This window comes from Sphaeramia orbicularis, chromosome 14 (assembly GCF_902148855.1).
Source record: "Sphaeramia orbicularis chromosome 14, fSphaOr1.1, whole genome shotgun sequence".
Classification (NCBI taxonomy): Eukaryota; Metazoa; Chordata; class Actinopteri; order Kurtiformes; family Apogonidae; genus Sphaeramia; species Sphaeramia orbicularis.
This window is the reverse complement of record NC_043970.1, coordinates 8,827,188-8,848,806: the sequence shown is the minus strand read 5'-3', so window position 1 is coordinate 8,848,806 and position 21,619 is coordinate 8,827,188. Positions and strand designations below refer to the sequence as shown.

Genomic DNA, 21,619 nt, shown 5'->3' with positions numbered 1-21,619 from the left:
GGTCTAAAAGCAAAAGTTAATGTTGGCGTGGGTTTCGGCCAAAACAGTACCCCTGGTGTAAATAGTTCTGTTCGGATTGGTGTAGGAATAAAGCATCGGAAAGAAGTCCTGCTTTATAATTTGCACCAACGTTGCACTATATGAGAATGAAGTCGTAGTTAAAAAAACAAACAAACAAACAAAAAACACATTATTTAACGAAAATAATGTCATACTTTTATAAGATTAAAGTCGTAATATTTCGAGAATAAAGCCATAATATTACGACAATACGAACGGGTGGGAAAAATATTATAATTCACGACATTATTTTCGTTAAATACTGAGTTGGGTTTTTTTTAAACTGCTACTTTGTTCTCATTGTATTATAGCTTTACTCTCGAAATATTACGACTTCAATCTCATAAAAGTACGACATTATTGTCTTTAAATAATGTTTTTTTTTATTACGACTTTATTCTCGAAATATTACCACTTTATTGTCATAGTGATAAGTGTTTTTATTTTTTTATGTGGCCCTAATACGCCGTCGTATAAATGAAATTTTAAAACATAAAACACATTTTTTTCTGGGTGTGTCACACTGGATCAAGGCAGTTGTTTGTTTCCTGTAAGTCAACGCCGAGGGCATGAAAACCAGTCAAATTTACTTCGTCATTTTCGGTGGTGAATGATGTCATCAGTGTGCGCCCTCTATCCATTCTGTAGCGTTAATTCAGTGTTTTGAGCCTTTTGTGTGGTCTGTTTATAAGGGCTGAATATTAGTCCTCGTGTACTGTGAATTAACTGTGTATTTAACGCTCCTTCGTCCCGACATGGAGTCTGGAGATGTCGCGGAGGAGAAGGTTGGTTCCCTGTCCGCGGCTCAGCGGAGAGCCGAGATACGAAGAAGAAAACTGCTACTAAATTCAGAAGACAGGATGAACCGGATCGTCGGCTTCACCAAAAACGAGTCAGAAAACAACGGTACGTATCGATGAACGTACTTATTCACCCAGGGGTACTGGGAGCAGTTTTCGGAGCCTGTTTCCATCACTGGGAGAAATGGAATGAAACCGTTAATAATAAGTGCAAAACAGTTTACTTAGAGGCATAAGTTATCATCGAGATAGTAATAAATATGCTGTGTTTCTTACAATTATTACCAAAGGTCTCATAATAATGACACGAAGTCATAATATTGAGACAATGATCTAGTATTGTTAGCTATAAATTCATTATCATGAGAACCGAAGCCTTGATTATGAGAGCTGTCCGCATTTAGATTGTGATTATTATACTATACCTGAGCCATTTGGGGATCCACCAAGCAAAATACATGTCAACTCAATGTTTACTGGAGGCATCAAAACCAGAGAAAACGACTTTATTCAAATCTAATGATTGATGGGAGATTTTCCAAATTTCATACACATTTATTGCAGTAAAAGTGTTTCAAACTTATTTTAAGCTGTATACATTTTTATTGGAACTCAAACAGCACCTTACCATAGTGTTAATTCAGCACCCATGCTCATCTCATGCAGCAGTTTGAAGAGCTCCAGCATGAGCATGAGCTTTTTAAATAGTAGATTAATTGTTTTGTTGATTTTATTTTTCATGTAAAAATGACAAGCATTTGTTTCTCTCTTTTGGCTAATTAAAAAAAAAAAAACAAACAGGTTGATGAAAATATCAATTTGGGTTTGTAATGGCAAAATTACTTATATCCATATATATTCATATATATTTTCACATATTTCATATATCATATAGGCTTCAAACTCTATTTCAGATATATTCATGTCACTGTGTATTCCAGAGCAGTTTGGAGCTCTGTTGTGTTGTGTCCAGAGTAGAAGGCCAAACCAACATTTCTCACAGGGGTCTTATCTCTAAGTTCCTGACACTAACCAAAACACTTTCCACACATCATAAATTTCTCATGGGAGACAGAAGACTACAGGGTGATTCGTATTTTTGGGTTCAGACTGTCTCAGTCTTTGTCTGAGGGGTATCTCTTTCTATGGAGCTCCAAATAAAGGGATTTCTTTGATACTGAACATTTGAACTTATCCTTCTTTATTATAGACGAATTAGTAGAGTATTATTTTTTCCATAACAGGTTCTTTCTTTCTTTCTTTCTTTCTTTCTTTCTTTCTTTCTTTCTTTCTTTCTGTCTTTCTTTCTTTCTTATATTTGAGGTATGCAGATTAGTTCATGGTTAAAATAGATACAGTGGAATCAATGCAATCCAATGTGATTCACATCTTCATGCACTGCAAACAATCTGTTACACTATAGATACATGTAAAGCAGCCGCCAGTGTAATACAATACAGTTCACCCCTGTAGCCGTGTATGAGTCAACATAATTTGTGTCTATATAATGTAACTTTGTTTGATGCAGACAGAATATGATGCAGTGCAGTTCAATAGATAATTTAATTTCCCTTATTTTTAAGAAGACATAAAGTAATGAATAATCCCCAAAATAATCTTATGTTTTGTTTCTTATCTTAGCATATTATTTTTCTGTTTTATTTAAAATGTTTTTAAATAAACACTTTTAACCCTTTCATAAACCTTTTACCAAAAAAAATAGTAAATGCAGTCAATTTCCTCCATCCAGGTCTGTTTCATGTTACTCATTTACACCCAACCTCTCCTCAGTACCAGTCTGGAGTTTTATTTACTGGTGTGAGATATGGCCATGAATTAAATGTTCATATCATGTTGCCATGACAACCAGTTACATCAATTAGGTGCTTTATCTGCAGTGGAAATATATTATTTGCTACAAAACGGTTGAGATACTACCTGCATTGAAAAACGGTCATTCAGGAATTCGTATTTTTTGATGAGAGACGAGGTTTCAACAATTTTATATAAGTCATTATACTTTTATGGAAAAAAACATTAGATGCTAATTATTACTCATGTCAGAGTGTTATTTTAATTAAAGTTTTGTTCCGTTAATAAATGATTGACATATATCAGCCAGGCTTCTATTGACAGCTGTGATTTACTTCCAGAGTTTCTCTTCAAAATTTTTTTTTTTCCTACAGCTTGACTGTAGGTACATCTAAGAAGTTGCACTACCATCAGTTGATCCATAGTAATGAACTGTCAGTATTCCACGCACCAATGGATGACAATGCCATGGATACATCCTCTTTTATCCATTTTACACAGTTATCATTTCTGTCTTATTATGTGAGTGGAGCTGGTCTTATTATGTGAGGTCCTTAATAGATGTCTTTACAGGAGCGTCCCGACGACCCACAGAGCCTCGCTTTCATCTCGATCTTGACCGGTCGGACACATGGTCATCATCTTCAGCATCTCCGAGACCATCTCCATTCTTGCCGGAGGCTTCAGGCCTCGGCAGCCACTCCCATAATGCCACCCCTGAGAGGAGAGGCTCGCCTTTACCAGACAGCGGCGGTCCATTGGGAGGTTTGGAGGATGATATTGGAGGCAACAGGCAGAGACCCAGGGGGGAGCGAGTGTCAGATGACCTCAGTGGGTCCCCTCGCAGAGGTCTCCAGAAGTACCTTTCTCGCTTTGATGATGCCATGAAGCTGCGTGGACAGCTGGCCAATGAGAAGCCAGCTCAAGACGCAGGGTCGGACACTGAGGAGTTTGACCCGTTCAGGATCTTCAGGCTCATTGGCAGCGTCCTCCTCGCTGTTTTTGTTAGAGTTTTTGTCTGCAAATATCTGGTGAGTCTGCTCAGAGTATGGTTCTGTTGGTCACTGTCCGTAATAAAGAATCATATTTTGTATAATTCTGGGTTTGCTTTATGTTTCAGAGGACTTTGGAGTTGTTGTTCTCAACCAATTATCCTTACAGTTATTGTAAAAGAAAGCTCATATCACTTGGTGTAATAAAAGTCACAATTCAGCCTTTGCAATTGGGAAAAGTGACTTTTTTGATATGATGAGTTGTGCACAGGTTGTGTAGTTAGTGGATTCCCAATCTGTGTCTCCCAAAATAAAAACAAATGCTTGTCGCATCATAATGACTTACACCACTGTTTGTTTTTGCTTGATTACATCAACATAAATGTTATTCCATGTGAGAGGAGACACTAGTGTGCCTATCATAGATCACTTATAAAGACACCAGAATTAATTATGTCAAGTCGCAGATGAAATCTTGATGATACCTTTTATGTATGATTTTTTTTTTGTCACATTTATGACCAGAAAGAAACGTGATATCACTGTATAATGTAACGTCATATTCTTTTCTTTTAGTCAATATTTGCTCCATTTCTGACCCTTGAACTGGCCTACATGGGGTTGTCCAAATACTTTCCAAAGGTGAGTTTTCCCTTTGGCTGTCATTTGGTTCCAGATTTTTTTAAACATAAAAATGTAAAAAAAAAAATTAAAAATAAAAGGTGTAAATGACTGGATTAAATGTCATCAGCAATTTGTTAGACTGAGTCATTTGCTCATGTTGCAGCACAAATAGAAATATCTTTTAGTAATTTGATGATTATGGAAGGGTATTGCATTCACACAAAAAAATAAAATTTGGCTCTTTTTAAGAGATAACAAGATAATTATCTCGTAATTACGAGAAAAACTAAGTATAAAAATGGCTCTGTTTTTCCGAATTAACAAGATAATTATCTTGTAATTACGAGATACTGTTTTATGAAAAAATTTAAATTCGGCTGTTTTTCCAAATTAACAAGATAATTATCTCATAATTGCAAGAAAAAATAAGTTATAAAAAAATTGTCTTTGTTTTTCTGAATTAACGAGATAATTATCTCGTAATTATGAGATACTGTTTTTTGAAAAAATAAAAATTTGGCTGTGATTTTCTCAGTCAATGGGCCAGTAGTGGCTGATCCAGGGAGGAGCTCCTTCTACCTGTATGCTGTGTTGCTGATACCCCTTCGGTGGAGCGTGAAGTTGGTTCCGCTCTCGTAACTGGTTCCGTTTATGGAACCAGTTCCTTTTAAGGCTCATGAAACTAGTTCTGTTTACAGAACTCAGAACCAAGTGGTGCTCTGACCTCCAAGCCCTGCTTTGCACATGTATCAAGCCCTCCAAGCCCGGCTCCTGTGGGGCTTGGAGGTGCTCTAAAATGCGCTGAACTGGGAGACCAAGCCACCTCTCCACGGACCTCGGATCTAGTTCTGAGTAATACTCTCCATCAGGTCCGAGACACACATTTGCACTCTTCTGCTGTTTATATTTTATTTAATGCTGATGAATGTCATTTTGTTTGACTTCATTAATGTCAACCCCAACTCCCACATCACCATGTCGTGCCCTGCAGGAAGCTGGGCTACAGGCTCCGAGTGCCGGCTCCTGTTGGGCTTGCACACCGTTGACTAAGCGGCTGTAACCTGGGGCGCGGATCCTGTTCCGAGAACTGTTTTCGTTTACAGAACTCGGAACCAAGCCGGGCTTGAAGCTCCACTTTGACCATGAAAAGATGACAAACTGCATTTTACACCAATTATTTGCATTTATTGATAGGATTAGTGGTTAAAAAATTATTAAATATTTTAGACCAGTAGATCATTTTGGACTGTGGTGGTTTGGGTCTTTATGGGTTGATTAGAGTTATTTTGTCATACTGTCTTATTTTCCTTGAAGAGTTGGTATGATTATATAACTTTATGACATGTTTAAAGTTAAGGAAAAAAATTTAATATGATATAAGGAATGACTCGTGTGCTGTCCATGGTGCTGAATCCAAGATCCTTAAACGGAACTGGTTCCGCATAAGCAGTTATGAGAAAGCTTACTGAGAACCAGCACGGAACTGGTATTCCGAGGTCCGGTTAAGTTAAAGGTGCAGGAGACTTTCATGACCAATTTTTCATCAGATCTGTAAAACCCCAGTCATAGCCTAAGTATCACAAATCTGTAAGTCTTTCTGTGATTACTCACCTGAATCTCTTGCATTACGGTGAACAATTTTGAAGTGCCATCCACCATAAACAGACCATATGTTTACAAACAGAGCCAAGAGGTAACTCAGGGATCTTCGGAATTTTGTCGCGACGTGCATTGTGGGAAACACCCGTTTGCTCTGCTGTTTGGCAGCGGCAGCTGCTACAGACACGAGGCAGAAATGGCAGGAGCTCCCTTCCCTCTATGCATATTCCTCCAGCTGTTTCCACATTTCAGCCGTTTCCGCATGTGTTTTTTTCATCCGTATAATATCCAATGGATGTGCTGCCGCTACAGGCGGCGGCACAAGCCTTCACTTCCCACAATACACGTCGCGACAAAATTCCTAAGATGCCCGAGTTACCTCCCGACTCTGTTTGTAAACATATGGTCTGTTTATGGTGGATGGCACTTTCAAATGGTTCACCGTAATGCAAGAGATTCAGGTGAGTAATCACAGAAAGACTTACAGATTCGTGATACTTAGGCTATGACTGAGGTTTTACAGATTTGATGAAAAATTACTCACGAAAGTCTCCCGCACCTTTAAACATAGCTGGTAGCTGATGAAAAGCCTGGAGATTGGCGGTCCGGACTGCAGCGTGGTGTACCGGGTCACAGCAGCTTAGTGCAACGGTCTGCAAGCCCGCAGGAGCTGGCGTTAGGAGCCCGGAGCCCGACTTCCTGCAGGGCACGACGTGGTGATGTGGGAGTTGGAGTTGGCATTAATGAAGTCAAATAAAATGACATTTGCCAGCTTTAAAGAAAATATAAACAGCAGTAGAGTGTAAATGTGTATTAATTTACGGCTCGGACCTCATGGAGAGCATGACTCAGAACTAGATCCAAGGTCCATGGAGGAGCGGCGTGGTCTCCCAGTTCACTCCAGTTTAGAGCCCCTCCAAGCCCCACAGGAGCCAGGGCTTTGAGGGTGCTAAGCGGGGCTTGGAGGTCGGAGTTGGTTCTGAGTTCTGTAAATGAAACTAGTTCCATGATCCTTAAACGGAACTGGTTCCGTAAATGGAACCTGTTATGAGAACGGAACCAACTTCATGCTCCCACGAATAGTTGTCAGCAGCACAGCATACAGGTAGAAGGAGCTCCTGCCTGGATCAGCCACTACCGGCCCACTGACTGAGAAAATCAAAGCTGAATTTTAGTTTTTTTATAAAACAGTATCTTTTAATTACGAGATAATTATCTCGTTAATTCAGAAAAACAGAGCTGATTTTTTTATTTTTTTTTATAAAACAGTATTTTGTAATTACGAGATAATTATCTTGTTAATTCAGGAAAAACAGAGCCAATTTTTTTATAACTTATTTTTTCACGTAATTATGTGATAATTATCTCGTTAATTCGGAAAAACAGAACCAATTTATTTTTTCATGTGAATGCAATACGAATGCAATAGATTTTTAATGTACAAAAGCCAAAAACAATTCATGTAAACTCCTGGGTTCATTTTACACCTACCACACAATGAGCAACCATTCTGACAAAAAATGGACATACTGTTGTAGTCTCACAAGAGTATATTTCCTGTCCTTTAATACGAAGTTTCATAAAAAGCAGAACTTTTTTGCTGACAGAAAAGTTTTTGTCTCTGGTAAAACTCAGGGTCAAGGACCTTGTGGTTGTTGAGATTGATTCCAAAAGCGCTGGCTCTAATAGACTTGAGTGGCATCACAATTCTTCTGTCTACAAAATGACATCCGTCATGGCCAACTCCTCCCACCCCTTGCATCAAACTGTAGAGGGCTTGAGTAGCTTCAATTTTACACCCCCAGTGCAAGATTGAGTGATACGAGCGATATAATATTTAAATCTAAATTTATAGAAATATATATAGAAACAGCAGATTTCTTTTTTTCTCTATACATTTCATGTTTCACTTTTGTATATTTCCTGCCTGTCTTCCCTACTCTTCATTTTTTGTATTTGCTGCTGTGAAATATCCCCATGGTGGTATCAATAAAGTCTTATCTTCTATACAGTCTGTGGTAAAAACTGATTTCAATGACTTCAACTGATAGAACTGATAATGGATTACCCTCCTAATCTCTGTATATTTATACTACATGTGTTTCTGCAGGTAGAGAAGAAGACCAAGACCACTGTGCTGACCGCTGCCCTTTTACTGTCCGGCATCCCCGCTGAGGTCATCAACCGCTCCATGGACACCTACAGGAGGATGGGCGATGTCTTTGCTGACCTTTGCGTCTACTTCTTCACCTTCATCCTGTCACATGAGATCCTGCTAATCTTTGGCTCAGAGACTCCCTGATGTTAGCGGGTGGATGTCAGAAACCCCACTTCGCTCCATCTCTTCCCCATTCTACTCTTCCACCTCCTCCCCTGATCTTCCCTTCTCTGTCTCCCATCAAAGCAAGGCATGACCATTTACTGAAGTCGGTTGACAGCATGCAGTCGGGACACAAAAATACACCCCTGCTGGTTTGTTAATAACTCGCTTCAGCTGAACTCATGGCCTCAGTGATTCAGGATTCAAGAAATGTGACTAGACAGTCTTTTGTTTCATATAGATCCCTGTTTTTTTTCTTTTTCTTGATGAAAGCAGAGAAACGGAACAAACAGTTTGACTGTATGGAGAATGGAAGGTGTACAACATGGTTACATCACATTTACATCCACAGGGTCAGTGCATTTCACTACAAGGTACAGAGACAGTTGAAGTTAGGAGTGATAAACACTGCCATACATTTGGGACTAGGTGTTGTAAAAAGTCACTCACAAATGTTCAGAACTGTGAAAGTATGGTGTTACAGGTAATCACAGATATAAAACAAATTTAACCAGTTAATTTTATATTCTTAACTACAAATTAGTTTAGAAGTAATAGAGGATACTAGAAGCGCTCGGAGAGCGCAGACCTCCGCCAAGGCTGATCAGTGGCCCCCCCCGTGGGCCCCCCCACCCCCGATCACCACCAAAATTTAATCATTTCTTCCTTATCCCATTTCCAACAAACCCTGAAAATTTCATCCAAATCTGTCCATAACTTTTTGAGTTACGTTGCACACTAATGGACAGACAAACAAACAGACAAACAAACCCTGGCAAAAACATAACCTCCTTGGCGGAGGTAAATATTGAATCTACTTGAGTCCTCTGGATGCATCACATTTGGTTGCAAAATGAACTCAAATAAGACAGACATAACTATTTATACATGAACAATGAAATTAATACCATGCTTTGGAGCCTGTTGATGCTGGGGTTCAAAGTGCATCTTCATTGATCCAAATACAATGTGACAAAAGAAGACACATAAGTGTTTCCACCTATGTCTGTCTTGCATCTCTGAGGTGATCCTAACTCAGCTGCTCACATTACTGCCTTTTTCCCCTCGAATAGAAGGCCCACACATATGGGCCTGCCTGCTGTTAGAAAGCTGAAATATATTTTAAAACCAAATGTAGATACTCTGTTAGAGGTGGTTAACAAAAGAAAGTGACTTTAAAGGTGGAAAGATGAGTGGTTAATGCTTGAGATAGGAAAACAAGTAATTAGCAGCTGTTTTGGTGGCATTTTGCATCCTCTAAAATCTGAAAATTTGATGTGTTTCCTTTTCACACCTGATAGTCAAGTTATATTCAGCATTTATTCACATTTTATAGAATGATTTATCAAAATAGCGAGGAGGCTAATTGTTAATGACAGTAATTGGTAGTTGCAGGCTTAGATGTATTTAATACTTTCTGCCAGTACACTGGTCATAGTAGTAATTTTTTTTTTGTTTTTTGTCGTGTCATAAAGTCAGCATAGTGAGTGTAAGTCCTACTCTACTTTTTTGTTTCAAATTCAGTGATTTCAAGGACTAAACCTAAGGCTAAATGAAAAAAGTCAAACAATTCTAGGCCTGCATATAATTATTACTTTAAGTATCAATCTGAACACTGTGGTAATTGACTCTCAATGATTAATCATTTTGATGTAAAATATCAGGGGAATTTTTCTTTTTGATTTCAAGTCGTATGTTGAAATTATTTAATTATAATTAGAAATTGAAATACATTAGCTTCATTGTCAGAATTAACAGGAAAAATGTTGCATAATCACTTAGCCTTTGCTGAACATTTGAATTAATTAGGATCTTTCAGAAGTCAGACTACAGCTGAGATGAGTAGAAATCATACAGACAGCTAGAAAGGGCTTGGGTTTTTAATTTTCCCAAAAACTTCTGTGGGTAAATTAATTGAAATTAACAATAAATAACCAATATAAAGAAAATGCTTGTAAACTTTAGGTTACAAACATGAGAAACAGTCAACCTGTAGTTTGAGTCTTTAGAGAGAACATTTTTAGCCAACTGTACTAAAATTGGAGCTTTGCTTATGGAATTAATTTCCTGCCAAAATATAACAAACAAAAGAGGTATCTAGAAATGTGCTGCAATCCCTGCCAATGCAAACCATGATCGACTAACTAACGTGTTTTGTTTTTCAAACACACAATATATTTTCTAAAACATACTTCAGAAACAAGTACAGCATGACCTACAAGTAGAAAAAATATCCTACAAAGACAAGAAATACACCATTTGATTTTGTCAAGTCATTTATTCTCCACAACAGCAGGTGTCTCTGACCAATAATACATGCCTGTTTAATTTAGTTTTTTGACATTACCAGTAGCTGGTACTGGAAACCCCATTTGTTCTACATAGGTTTGAAGAATGCTACTTCCTGTCACTGTTATTTCTAAGTAATTTACAGCAGTTTCTATGACTTAAAGAAAATGAATATTACCTTCTGGTTTTAGTACTTGTGAAATATAACATCCTTTTTTAAATCAAATACATAGATAGTTTTTTCAAACAGGCAAATCAGTCAATGTTAGCTACCAAGCTAAGTGGGAAATTGGGTGAAAATGAGTTATTTTAGTTATTTTACTAAATAACTTTAGTATAATATTTAATTTCTTGTAAAACCTATGATAATATTAACTTGTGTTAATTATATATGAAATGTATTTTATTTTAAAATACTGGAAACAGGAAGTAGTAGTTTTGCACATGATCTTAAACCAGGGGTCACCGACCCTGGTCCTCGAGATCTACTATCCTGCTGCATGTTTTAGATGTTTCCCTCTTCCAGCACACCTGACAGTCGTTATCAGGCTTCTGCAGAGCTTGATAGGCTTATCATTTGAATCAGGTGTGTTGGAAGAAGAATGGATCTAAAATATGCAGGATAGTAGATCTCAAGGCCCAGGGTTGGTGACCCCTTCCTTAAACAAACCAGGGTCCTGATACAGATTGAGCAGTAACAGACAAACTGTAAATTATCCTACTCACTTTATATTTTAGCCATGTAACATTATTTCATTCTCACCATATCCAAGTTGACTCATAGCCCCACCTGCTGTTGTGGAGGGTGAACTTGTCAACACAGACATGTTGACAAGATTGTGGTAAAAATCATGCCTTTTTTCTTTGTAGGATGTATTTATTTTGCTCTTGTGAGACATGCAGTATTTGTTTCTGAATTATGTATTGGAAATAAGTACTTATTTTCTAAGTCTGTTCTCAATTTGCAAAACAAAATGCTTTACTTTATGGTTTGCAAATACAAAATATCATTAATAGTATTATTGCAGGGCATTTGTAAAATGTGTTATTTGTTTAATTTTGGCATTATATTAGCTTGTTTTTTTTTCTAATAAGGAGTTCAGTTCTTCATTATGTTTAACTGAACTCTGATCAGTCTGTATTGTGAAAGATTTCCTTGTAAGGAAATTGTAGCTCTTTGTCCGCAGCATAGAGTCCACCTGCTTTATGAACGCCTTTTGTGTAAGGCATGACATCCAAATGAAGCATTTTGTATTTGAATGTGCAGTGTATAGTTTTGCACGGCTTAAAGCGCAGTAAAATTCATATGTAGAAATGTGCGATTGGTGGGAAAGCTTTGGGTTTGACTGGAAAGTACTGTGGCAGTTTGTAGGCTTATTAATGTCGAGTCATGGTGATGTGTTTTGCTTTGCTTTATTTAAGCCTCCTTCATATGAGCTTGATATGCTCTCTACTCCTGTGCCGTTAAACCCATGCTTTCACCAAAATTAATTTATTGATGTGAATATGTTTTTATGTATGAATTGGTGTGATTTATCCTGTCTGACTTACTTGATCGTTTTTGATAATGTTTACAGAATAAATGTTTTTAATGGCTCTTACAGTACATTGCATAATATCTTAAGTAACAAATGTGGTGTTAACATAATATAAACAGTCTTTGCCTAAAAAAACGGACAATTCATACCAAATAAATACTATATGTGTGACTTTGACTTGTGAATTTTTTTATTTTTTTTTTTTGTATTATTATTATTTTGGTGTAAAGGGGAAATTTCATGTAACATTTCACATTGTTGAAATGTGTTAATAAAGAGAAAAGAGTCACTGGTGGAGATCAGAGGTTTGTATGTCTGACATGGGATACTTGGATAAAATAAACATGGGATTTCATGCCAGGAAATGCAGCTTTTTAGATGGAACTAGAACTTCAGAAATAAACATTTCAGAAAGTTTTCCAGATCACAAATAGTGTAAGGCAGGGGTTCCCAAAGTGGGGTACGCATACCCCCAGGGGTATTTGGAAGAAGCTGAGGGGGTACTTGAAATTTTTTTGGGGAAAAATACATTAAATAAGTCATCATGTGCCAAATACAAAACAAATAATTAGAATTAATGTTGAAATATAAAACACAATAAATACATTCATATAATAGTTTTATTGTCAATCATCTTATTTAAGCTTTGGTAACATTTTAAGAAAATTTCTATTTTATATTATTTAAAATAAGTTTATTAGATAGCTGAGTAATTATTTTTGTTGATGAAAGGTTCATTTATTAATTAATGACCAATTTATTTATTTTTATTGATGAAAGAGGGCACTTTTCAGTTTATATTTTGCAAACAAAATTTGCTTTAAAATTTTGGTTTAAATTTTTTATATATTACAGTTAAATATATGTTGTTTGTTTACAAAGTTTTGAAAATATAAACAGACACCTTTGGCACAGGAACTTTTTTTTTTCAATCAGAAATGCTGAAGCGAGAGTTGGGGGTACTTGGCTAAAAAAGTATATTTCAGGGGGTACTCCACTGTAAAGAGTTTGAGAGTCACTGATGTAAATTTTTATTTTTCTCGGCTGCTTTTTCTGACCTCCCACCCGCTGGGTGGCGCACTATGCTATTAACACTTTCAGTATCTAATTTAAACTGTCGCAGTTTGCTGACGTTACGTTAAAAGAAGCAACAACCACGCTTGTGTCGATATTAAATGTAAGCTGTTTGGACTTTTTTTTTTTTTTTTTAATAAAACAGCGTTACATCCGTGAATTTACAATGGGCCGTGAGTCAAGGTATGTCATTATTTTATTCTTATTTATTATATTCATGCCAATAGCTGATGCGTAATTCCTGGTGCTGCTTTATTACCTGTGTGAATGTAGCTTGCTAACGTTAGCAAAGAAGCGCAGACCATGTTAAATGCTGAGTAAAGTCAACGACTAAATCTCCAGACGACCTTGCGTTTCATAAAACAAGATTTCGTCGAACAAGCCGCTCTGCCTAAATGTTTTTTCATTCAAGTACCATATTAAGTCGTATTTACTTTCTTCCTCAGGCATTATAGGAAGCGTTCAGCCTCCCGAGGTCGGTCAGTTAGCCGATCAAAGAGCCGCTCTCCGGATAAACGGTCCAAGAAGGAAGACCGGGATCGAGACCGAACCAGGAGGGAGCGGTCACGTAGCCGGGACCGTCGTAGGTCCAGGTCCAGAGACAGAAAGCGAGCCAGGTGGGTTTTGCTCCTTCTTGACAGGAGTAAGGGAAAAGAAGAGGTACACAGCTCTACTTTATCTTGCTCTTTGGGGTTTTCTTTCTTTTTTAACTTTCTTTTTATTGTTTGATTTCTGTACAATACAAAACAAAGATAAGGGACATTTAGGATGCATTGACCATAATAAACCTTTGTGAGTAACAATTGGTTTTGGTAATGTGATGCTGAAATGAAAATTGTCCTTTTCTTCAATTTGTCATGACACTGTTCCTCTCGAGTCCTCAATCTATGGGTCACAATCTCCAACTCAAATATTCCATTCACTATGTGTAGCCAGTAGTTAGTTGTAGGTGGTTCTAATCTGCACCATTTTTTGGTAATAGCCTTTTTACAGGCTGCTAAAAGTATTTTAAACAAATATCTATCATTTTTTGTTACATTATTACTAACAATACATTTGAAATACGTCACCAAACTTGTTTTAAGAATTGCATAACCCAATATCTTAACAATCGTTGAATATACATTATCCCAAAATGATGCAAGCTTAGGACATAACCGTAAGACATGTGCATGATTTACATTGACATCTCCATATTCTCTCCAACAAGGTTGAATTCTGGACACATATTTAGCTGTAATTTTAGTTGTTTTAAAAAATCTAATTATATTTTTCCAGCAATGTTCCCTTGATGTTCTTGAAGAAATAGTTGACTGTTGAATTCTACAGATATTGATCCATTCCTCCTTTGAGACACACGTTCCTAGTTCTTTTTTCCCATTTCTTTTTCACTTCCAAAGTGTTACAACCTCTCTTCCCCATTAAATGTTTGTAAAGAGAATATATAATTTTGTATTTTTTAGAATGATACATTCCAATAATCATTTTTACAAGCTCATTGTTATTAGAATCAAAATGTGCTTTATTTTTTTGTCATAAAAGTTCCTTAATTGTAGGTACCGGAAGTGATCTAGATTTGTCAAGTCAAACTCCTGTTTTAAATCTTGAAAACTTTTAAAGCTGCCGTCCTTAAATAGTACACACCAAGCTGTTATACGATTATTAATCCACTGCTTATATCTCAGGTCCTGGGCACCTGGGATAAAGTTTTTATTATAAGCAGGCCACTGACCTAAAGGTAGTTCCCTTTCTAATTTGTATTTTCATGCTCTTTGGGACTTTCATCTGTTAACTTATCTTCAGCTGTGTTTGGCTTTGAAATAGTGATGTCTTTATGTAGTTTATCAGTTACTCAGTGCTGTGACATCAGGTGTTTATGCTAAAAATGATGCATCTTGAGCTGCACATCCTTATTTCTATTGAACATTTTAAATCCTGCAGCTTTACATATTTGACAGTCTCTCAGATAAAAAAACAAAACAAAACAAAAAAAAAAAAACAAAATTAAAATGTTTTGAAGATTGCTCATACCATATTCTTCTTTTCTGCAACTTTATCCCTCTGGTGGCCAGACGCTCCAGGAGCAGAGACCGAAGAAGATCAAGAAGCCGAGATAGGAGGAGGTCAGGCAGCAGGAACCGAGGAAGGAGATCTGCCAGTCCCAGCAAGAGCAGAAGAACAGATGAAAAGTAACTTCTATTTTTGTTTATTATAGAAACAGTAGGATGTAATCTTTCAGTCACTTTTCCTTCAGAGCAGAATTTTTTTTTGCTTATTCTCATAATTGTTTCAGTACCTGCCAATGATTTTAACATGCATGTTAAACTTTTTTGTCATCCTTAGGTCAAGGAGCAAAGAGAAAGACACCATTGATTCTACATCTGATAAGAAGAAGGCAAAAGAGGAGAAAGAGGATGACAAAGTTGATGATGTAAGTTGTTACGTAGCTTTGAAAGAGCATAGGCACATAGACCACTCGTCTGTTTTGTAAGAATACCATTTTAACAGATATTCCGTCACTCATTGTAAACAGCTGTTGCTTCTTAATCTCAAAATAAAAATTTGGGCTGACATACCTTTATTTTTTTCTTTTTTGCTGGTGTGTCATGAAATACTTGTGGTTATTCTTTTGTCTGCATACAGCAAGACTTTGACCAGAATAAGCTAGAGGAGGAGATGAGGAAGAGGAAGGAGCGGGTGGAGAAGTGGAGGGAAGAGCAGAGGAAGAAAGCCATTGAAAACATTGGTGAGATCAAGAAAGAACTCGAGGAGATGAAACAGGGCAAGAAGTGGAGCCTGGAGGATGATGATGGTGAGTGTGCAGCTTGCATAGGGGCTCTGTTTGGATACTAAGAGAAAGTGGATTTTGCAAAAATACTGTTTGAAGCATGAGCTGATCAGGTTTTTTAATATCAAGATGGGTTTTCTATTGATCCTCTTCAGTCATGTAGGAAGAAATGATAAAAGATCCACTTCGTCTTGTAATTTCTGAGAAATTGATAAAATCACATCTCATTTCTATGGAGTGAGGACCTTTTAACATGTCTGTTTTGTTTTCTTCAAGGGTGTAAATCCTCAACTCGTGCAACAAACATGAACACAAAGAAATTTTCAAGTGGTCAGAGATTGATCATTGATTTTGTTTCAGATGATGATGATGAAGGGTCAGCCCCGATGGACGGAGATGATGATGAAGATGGGGAAGGAAAAGGGGAGAGGAAGGAGAAAGATATGAAGGAGGAAAAGAAAGATGATGGTGAGAAGGAAAAGGAGACACCCATGGAGCAGCAGACGGAGGATGATGACATTGATCCTCTGGATGCCTACATGGAGGAGGTCAAAGAGGAGGTGAAGAAATTCAACATGGGAGGGATGAAAGGAAATGACAAGGTGGGTGTCACGAAAAACCGTACATTGTCACTGAAATACTGACCTGATCAAAATCTTAAGACCAGTTGAAAAATAGCTAGAATTTACCTTTTGCACATTTGGATCTTAATGAGGTTTTAAGTAGAGCTACAATATACAAAACCAAGAAGGGGGAGTGAGACAAAAAGCACTTTGAAAAAGTAATTTATTGAAAACAACAAGTAAACTGAAATAGGCTGTTTATCAGCTGATCAAAAGTTTAAGACCGCAGGCTATAAAAGCCAAAATCTGCTCAAAATTCTCATTTTCTGTCGGGCATTCACACGGTCATGCCCTCCTGATGGCTAAAGCTAAGAAGCTTTCTCTTCTTGAACGTGGTCGGATCGTCGAGCTGCATAAGCAAGGCCTCTCGCAGCGTGCCATTGCTGCTGAGGTTGGACGCAGTAAGACAGTCATTCAAAATTTTTTGACAGATCCTGAGCATTATGGAACAAAAAAGTCAAGTGGTAGACCCAAAAAAATTACACCTGCGCTGAGCTGGAGGATCCGATTGACTGTCTGTCAAGACACAGGGCGGTCCTCGACCCAAATTAAGGCCCTTACTGGTGCCGACTGCAGCGCAATAACCATCAGACGGCATCTGCAGGAAAAGGGTTTCAAAAACAAAAAACCAATTCAAAGACCTCGTCTCCTACAACGCCACAAAACTGCCCGTTTAGACTTTGCCAGGGAGCATCAAACATGGGACATTGAAAGGTGGAAAAAGTTTTATTCTCTGATGAGAAAAAATTTAACCTTGACGGTCCAGATGGCTTCCAACGTTACTGGCATGACAAGGAGATCCCACCTGAGATGTTTTCTACCCGGCACAGTGGAGGGGGGTCCATCATGATCTGGGGTGCTTTTTCATTCAGTGGAACACTGGAGCTTCAGGTGGTGCAGGGTCGTCAAACGGCGGCTGGTTACGTGCAGATGTTGCAGCGGGCATCCCTCATGACTGAGGGCTCTCGTCTGTGTGGTAACAGCTGGCTTTTTCAACAGGACAACGCTGCAGTTCACAATGCTCGCTTGACGAAGGACTTCTTCAGGGAGAATAACATCACTCTTTTGGACCATCCCGCATGTTCCCCTGATTTAAATCCCATAGAGAACATTTGGGGATGGATGGCAAGGGAAGTTTATAAAAATGGCCATCAGTTCCAGACAGTTGATGCCCTTCGTGAAGCCATCTTCACCACTTGGAGCAATGTTCCCACCAGCCTCCTGGAAACACTCGCATCAAGCATGCCCAAACGAATTTTTGAAGTGATGAACAAGAACGGTAGAGCTACTCATTACTGAGTCCTACTGAGAAAATTTTTTGTTCTGCTTTGGAGAGTTTTTGTAATTTTTTGAGCGATGGTCTTAAACTTTTGATCAGCTGATAAACAGCCTATTTCAGTTTACTTGTTGTTTTCAATAAATTACTTTTTCAAAGTGCTTTTTGTCTCACTCCCCCTTCTTGCTTTTGTATATTGTAGCTCTACTTAAAACCTCACTAAGATCCAAATGTGCAAAAGGTAAATTCTAGCTATTTTTCAACTGGTCGTAAGATTTTGATCAGGTCTGTATTATCAGGCATGTGAAACAATTTTGAAACAGTGCTTAACAATGACAAGCAGCAGCTAATTAATTAATGACCCTTTAACCTGGGATTGGATTAGACTTTATTGATCCCACAACAGGGAAATTCAACGGCCAGGGCAGCAACAGAATAAAGTGCAAGAAAAAAAAGTGTACATGCATGAGGGTAGTGCAAAAAACAAGATGGTGCAAAAGCAAACAACATGAAATAAAAAATTATAGTTATAAAAAACTATACAGACTACACAGCCACAGCTGCGTGCCACTGGTGCTGCTTAATTGCTACATGCCATTTTCACCCGTGGCACAAAGTCACGGGAATTGTGGCATGTAGCGGAGAGACCTGTGACATGTAGCCGCAGCACCCAGGGTGGCTGCCACTGAATCCGTGCCAGTGTCTCTGAATGCGCACTATACGTAGTGCTGCGTCATCGCCCCTTTGATTCTGGAACACAGGTCCGCTGTGTAAAAGTCCAGTCTCGCCTCACTTACTCCCTTGGCTTGGTGGGATCACCGTCTTGCCTTTTTTCTGAGATCTGTGTTAAAGTGGCTTCTGGCTTTACTCTGTCCTGAGATGTTCTTCGGGCCTCTCCACACATCCCTGGTGTGGTTGTACACCAGCTGCTCCTCCAGCTGTCTTCTGTATCTGTCCTTGGCCTTCCTGATCTCAAATCTGAGTTCGTGCTGAACCCTCTTCTGCGCCTCTCTGTCCCCTAAGATGAAAGCCCTCTTCTTCCTGTTCAGCAGGGCTTGTTATTGGAGAAAACGCCATACTCTATGGGTTGGCACAGTGTTCTCCACACAGAAGTGGATGTAGTCTGTGAAGCACTGGGTCAGACCATCGACGTCGTCTCCATGAGAACTAAGGAGTGTCTCCCAGTCCTTGGTCTGGAAATAGTCTCTCCCTGGCCTCATTAGTCCATACTCTCACAGACCTCAGTGCAGGTTCTCGTCTCACTGTGGGTGTGTATTCAGGGAGCAAATGAACTAGGTTGTGATCAAAATGGCCAAGCGGGGGTTCGTTGTTTGACAGTGGTTAACCTTAAGCGGAAACCAATAGGGTATCATCTTTGCAGTAGAAACCTGCATAATCACTCACTAGAGCATGCAAACTATGGATGTTGCCATGTGTTGTCTTGTTTTCTTCAGTTTTCAAACTGTCAGTACATTTTGCAATAAGTTTCCAAAAACATTCTCTTTTAGGTTATAAAACACAAAAGTTATGTTCTGCTATCAGGTTATGGTTTTTATTTGTCTTCATCAGCAGCACTTTAAAAAAAATTAAGTTAAAGACACAGAGTGTACCATTTCCAGCTCAGTAAATGTAAAAATGACCAGACATACACTACCAGTCAAAAGTTTTACAACACCACAGTTTTGTATTGAAATTCAAGCAGTTCAAGTCCAACGAACAGCTTGAAATGGTACAAAGGTAGGTGGTGAAATGCCAGAGGTAAAAAAACAAAAAGGTAAGGTTAAACAAAACTGAAAAGTAATGTACATTTCAGAATTATACAAAAAGGCCTTTTTCAGCAAACAAGAAATGGGTTAACAACTTAAAGCAGTTCTGCAGCAATGGAGGTTGATCAAGCCACAAAAGTTGGTGCTACCAATTCCTACAGGTGTCCCAACGTTTCTGAATTACTTACAACCCCCTCTGTCTGCATAAAAGTAGTGTTGGAACACACTTTGGTACCATACTGTTGTGAGCATTATTTGAACAATATTGTACTGCAGAAAGTAGTGTGTTACTATAAAAATGGCAAGGAAAAGGTAATTAACGATAGAAGAGAGACAGACCATCATAACACTTAAAAATGTAGGTCTTTCCTACAGAGAAATTGCCAAGAAAGTTAAGGTGTCAGTAAGTCCAGTTTCCTTCACCATCAAAAGGCACTCAGAAACTGGGGGAAATGCTGACAGGAAGAGGTCTGGCAGAGCCAAAGACAGCCCCAGACCATCACACTTCCTCCTCCATGTTTGACAGTTGATGTCACACACTGAGGAACCATCCTTTCACCTACTCGACGGCGTACATAAGTCCTGCGGAATGAACCGAAGATTTCAAATTTTGATTCATCAGTCCATAACACCTTCTTCCAGTCTTCTTCCAGTCTTGCCAAGAAAGTCAAGGTGTCAGTAAGTCCAGTTTCCTTCACCATCAAAAGGCACTCAGAAACTGGGGGAAATGCTGACAGGAAGAGGACTGGCAGGCCCAAAGCCACAACAGAATCAGAAGACAAGTTTCTGAGTCAACAGCTTGCGTGATAGGTGACTCACAGGACAACAGCTTCAAGCACAGCTCAATAGTGGTTGTAGTGAGCAAGTTTCAGTTTCAACTGTGAAGAGAAGACTTTGAGTTGCAGGTTTGATCAGTCCATAACACCTTCTTCCAGTCTTCAGTAGTCCACTGGTGGTGTTTCATGGCCCAGGCAAGCCTCTTTTTCTTATTCTGAAGTCTCAGTAATGGCTTTCTTGCTGCAACTCGACCCATCAAACCTGCAACTCGAAGTCTGCTCTTCACAGTTGTAACTGAGACTTCCTTACTACAACCACTATTGAGCTGTGCTTGAAGCTGTTGTCCTGTCAGCCGCCTATCACGCAAGCTGTTGACTCTCAGAAACTTGTCTTCTGATTCTGTTGTGTCTTTTGGTCTGCCAGACCTCTTCCTGTCAGCATTTCCCCCAGTTTCTGAGTGCCTTTTGGTGGTGAAGGAAACTGGACTTACTGACGCCTTGACTTTCTTGGCAATTTCTCTGTAGGAAAGACCTACATTTTTAAGTGTTATGATGGTCTGTCTCTCTTGTATCGTTAATTGCCTTTTCCTTGCCATTTTTATAGTAACACACTACTTTCTGCAGTACAATACTGTTCAAATAATGCTCAACGATATGGTACCAAACTGTTGTCCAACACTACTTTTATACAGATAGAGGGGGTTATAAGTAATTCAGAAACATTAGGACACGTGTAGGAATTGGTAGCACCAACTTTCGAGGCTTGATCAACCTCCATTGCTGCAGAACTACTTTAAGTTGTTAACCCATTTCTTGTTCCCTGAAAAGGCCTTTTTGTATAATTCTGAAATGTACATTATTTTTCAGTTTTGTTTAACCTTAACTTTTTTTGTTTTTTTTTTTACCTCTGGTAGTTCACCGCTTACCTTTGTACCATTTCAAACTGTTCATTGGACTTGAACTGCTTGAATTTCAATACAAAACTGCAAAATCGGAGTGTTCTAAAACTTTTGACAAGTACTCTATGTGTACCGACTATTGTGTTGATTTGTGTAACTTAATGATATAAAAAGGTTTCCCATGAAATCTGTAGCAGTCTATTTCATATTCTGTTTGCTAACCTTCAGTCTTACTTGGGGCTATTTCACTAGAATAGGGACACAGCATAAATATAATTAAGCAAGTGGAATGTGATCAAAGTTATAAGCTGTATTACTCAGTTACCTTTGAGAGAAATGCCCAAAATGACTCCCTTCAGTCATTCAGTGTATGTGGCAGAGCT

At 38.4% G+C, this 21,619-nt stretch overlaps 2 protein-coding genes across 3 annotated transcripts in view; both read left to right on the top strand.

Moving 5' to 3' along the window:
• The first annotated feature begins 521 nt into the window (after positions 1–521).
• camlg (calcium modulating ligand) lies at positions 522–8,642 on the top strand. Of its 2 annotated transcripts, none has more exons than XM_030154309.1 (4): positions 522–966; positions 3,234–3,703; positions 4,241–4,306; positions 7,998–8,642. In XM_030154309.1, the coding sequence occupies exons 1-4, from the start codon at positions 816–818 to the stop codon at positions 8,187–8,189; spliced, it is 879 nt and encodes a 292-aa protein (XP_030010169.1). In that variant the 5' UTR covers positions 522–815; the 3' UTR covers positions 8,190–8,642. The 2 variants fall into 2 exon arrangements, with proteins under 2 accessions (XP_030010169.1, XP_030010170.1); XM_030154310.1 differs by having other exon boundaries at positions 527–966; positions 3,246–3,703.
• A 4,525-nt stretch (positions 8,643–13,167) lies between these two features.
• Positions 13,168–21,619, top strand: part of ddx46 (DEAD (Asp-Glu-Ala-Asp) box polypeptide 46) — a 33,933-nt gene continuing 25,481 nt past the window's right edge. The window contains exons 1-6 of the mRNA XM_030153810.1: positions 13,168–13,291; positions 13,555–13,725; positions 15,181–15,297; positions 15,452–15,539; positions 15,752–15,920; positions 16,257–16,498. Of these exons, the coding sequence (XP_030009670.1) occupies positions 13,275–13,291; positions 13,555–13,725; positions 15,181–15,297; positions 15,452–15,539; positions 15,752–15,920; positions 16,257–16,498 (804 nt within the window). The 5' untranslated portion in view covers positions 13,168–13,274. The remainder of the gene's footprint in view (positions 13,292–13,554; positions 13,726–15,180; positions 15,298–15,451; positions 15,540–15,751; positions 15,921–16,256; positions 16,499–21,619) is intronic.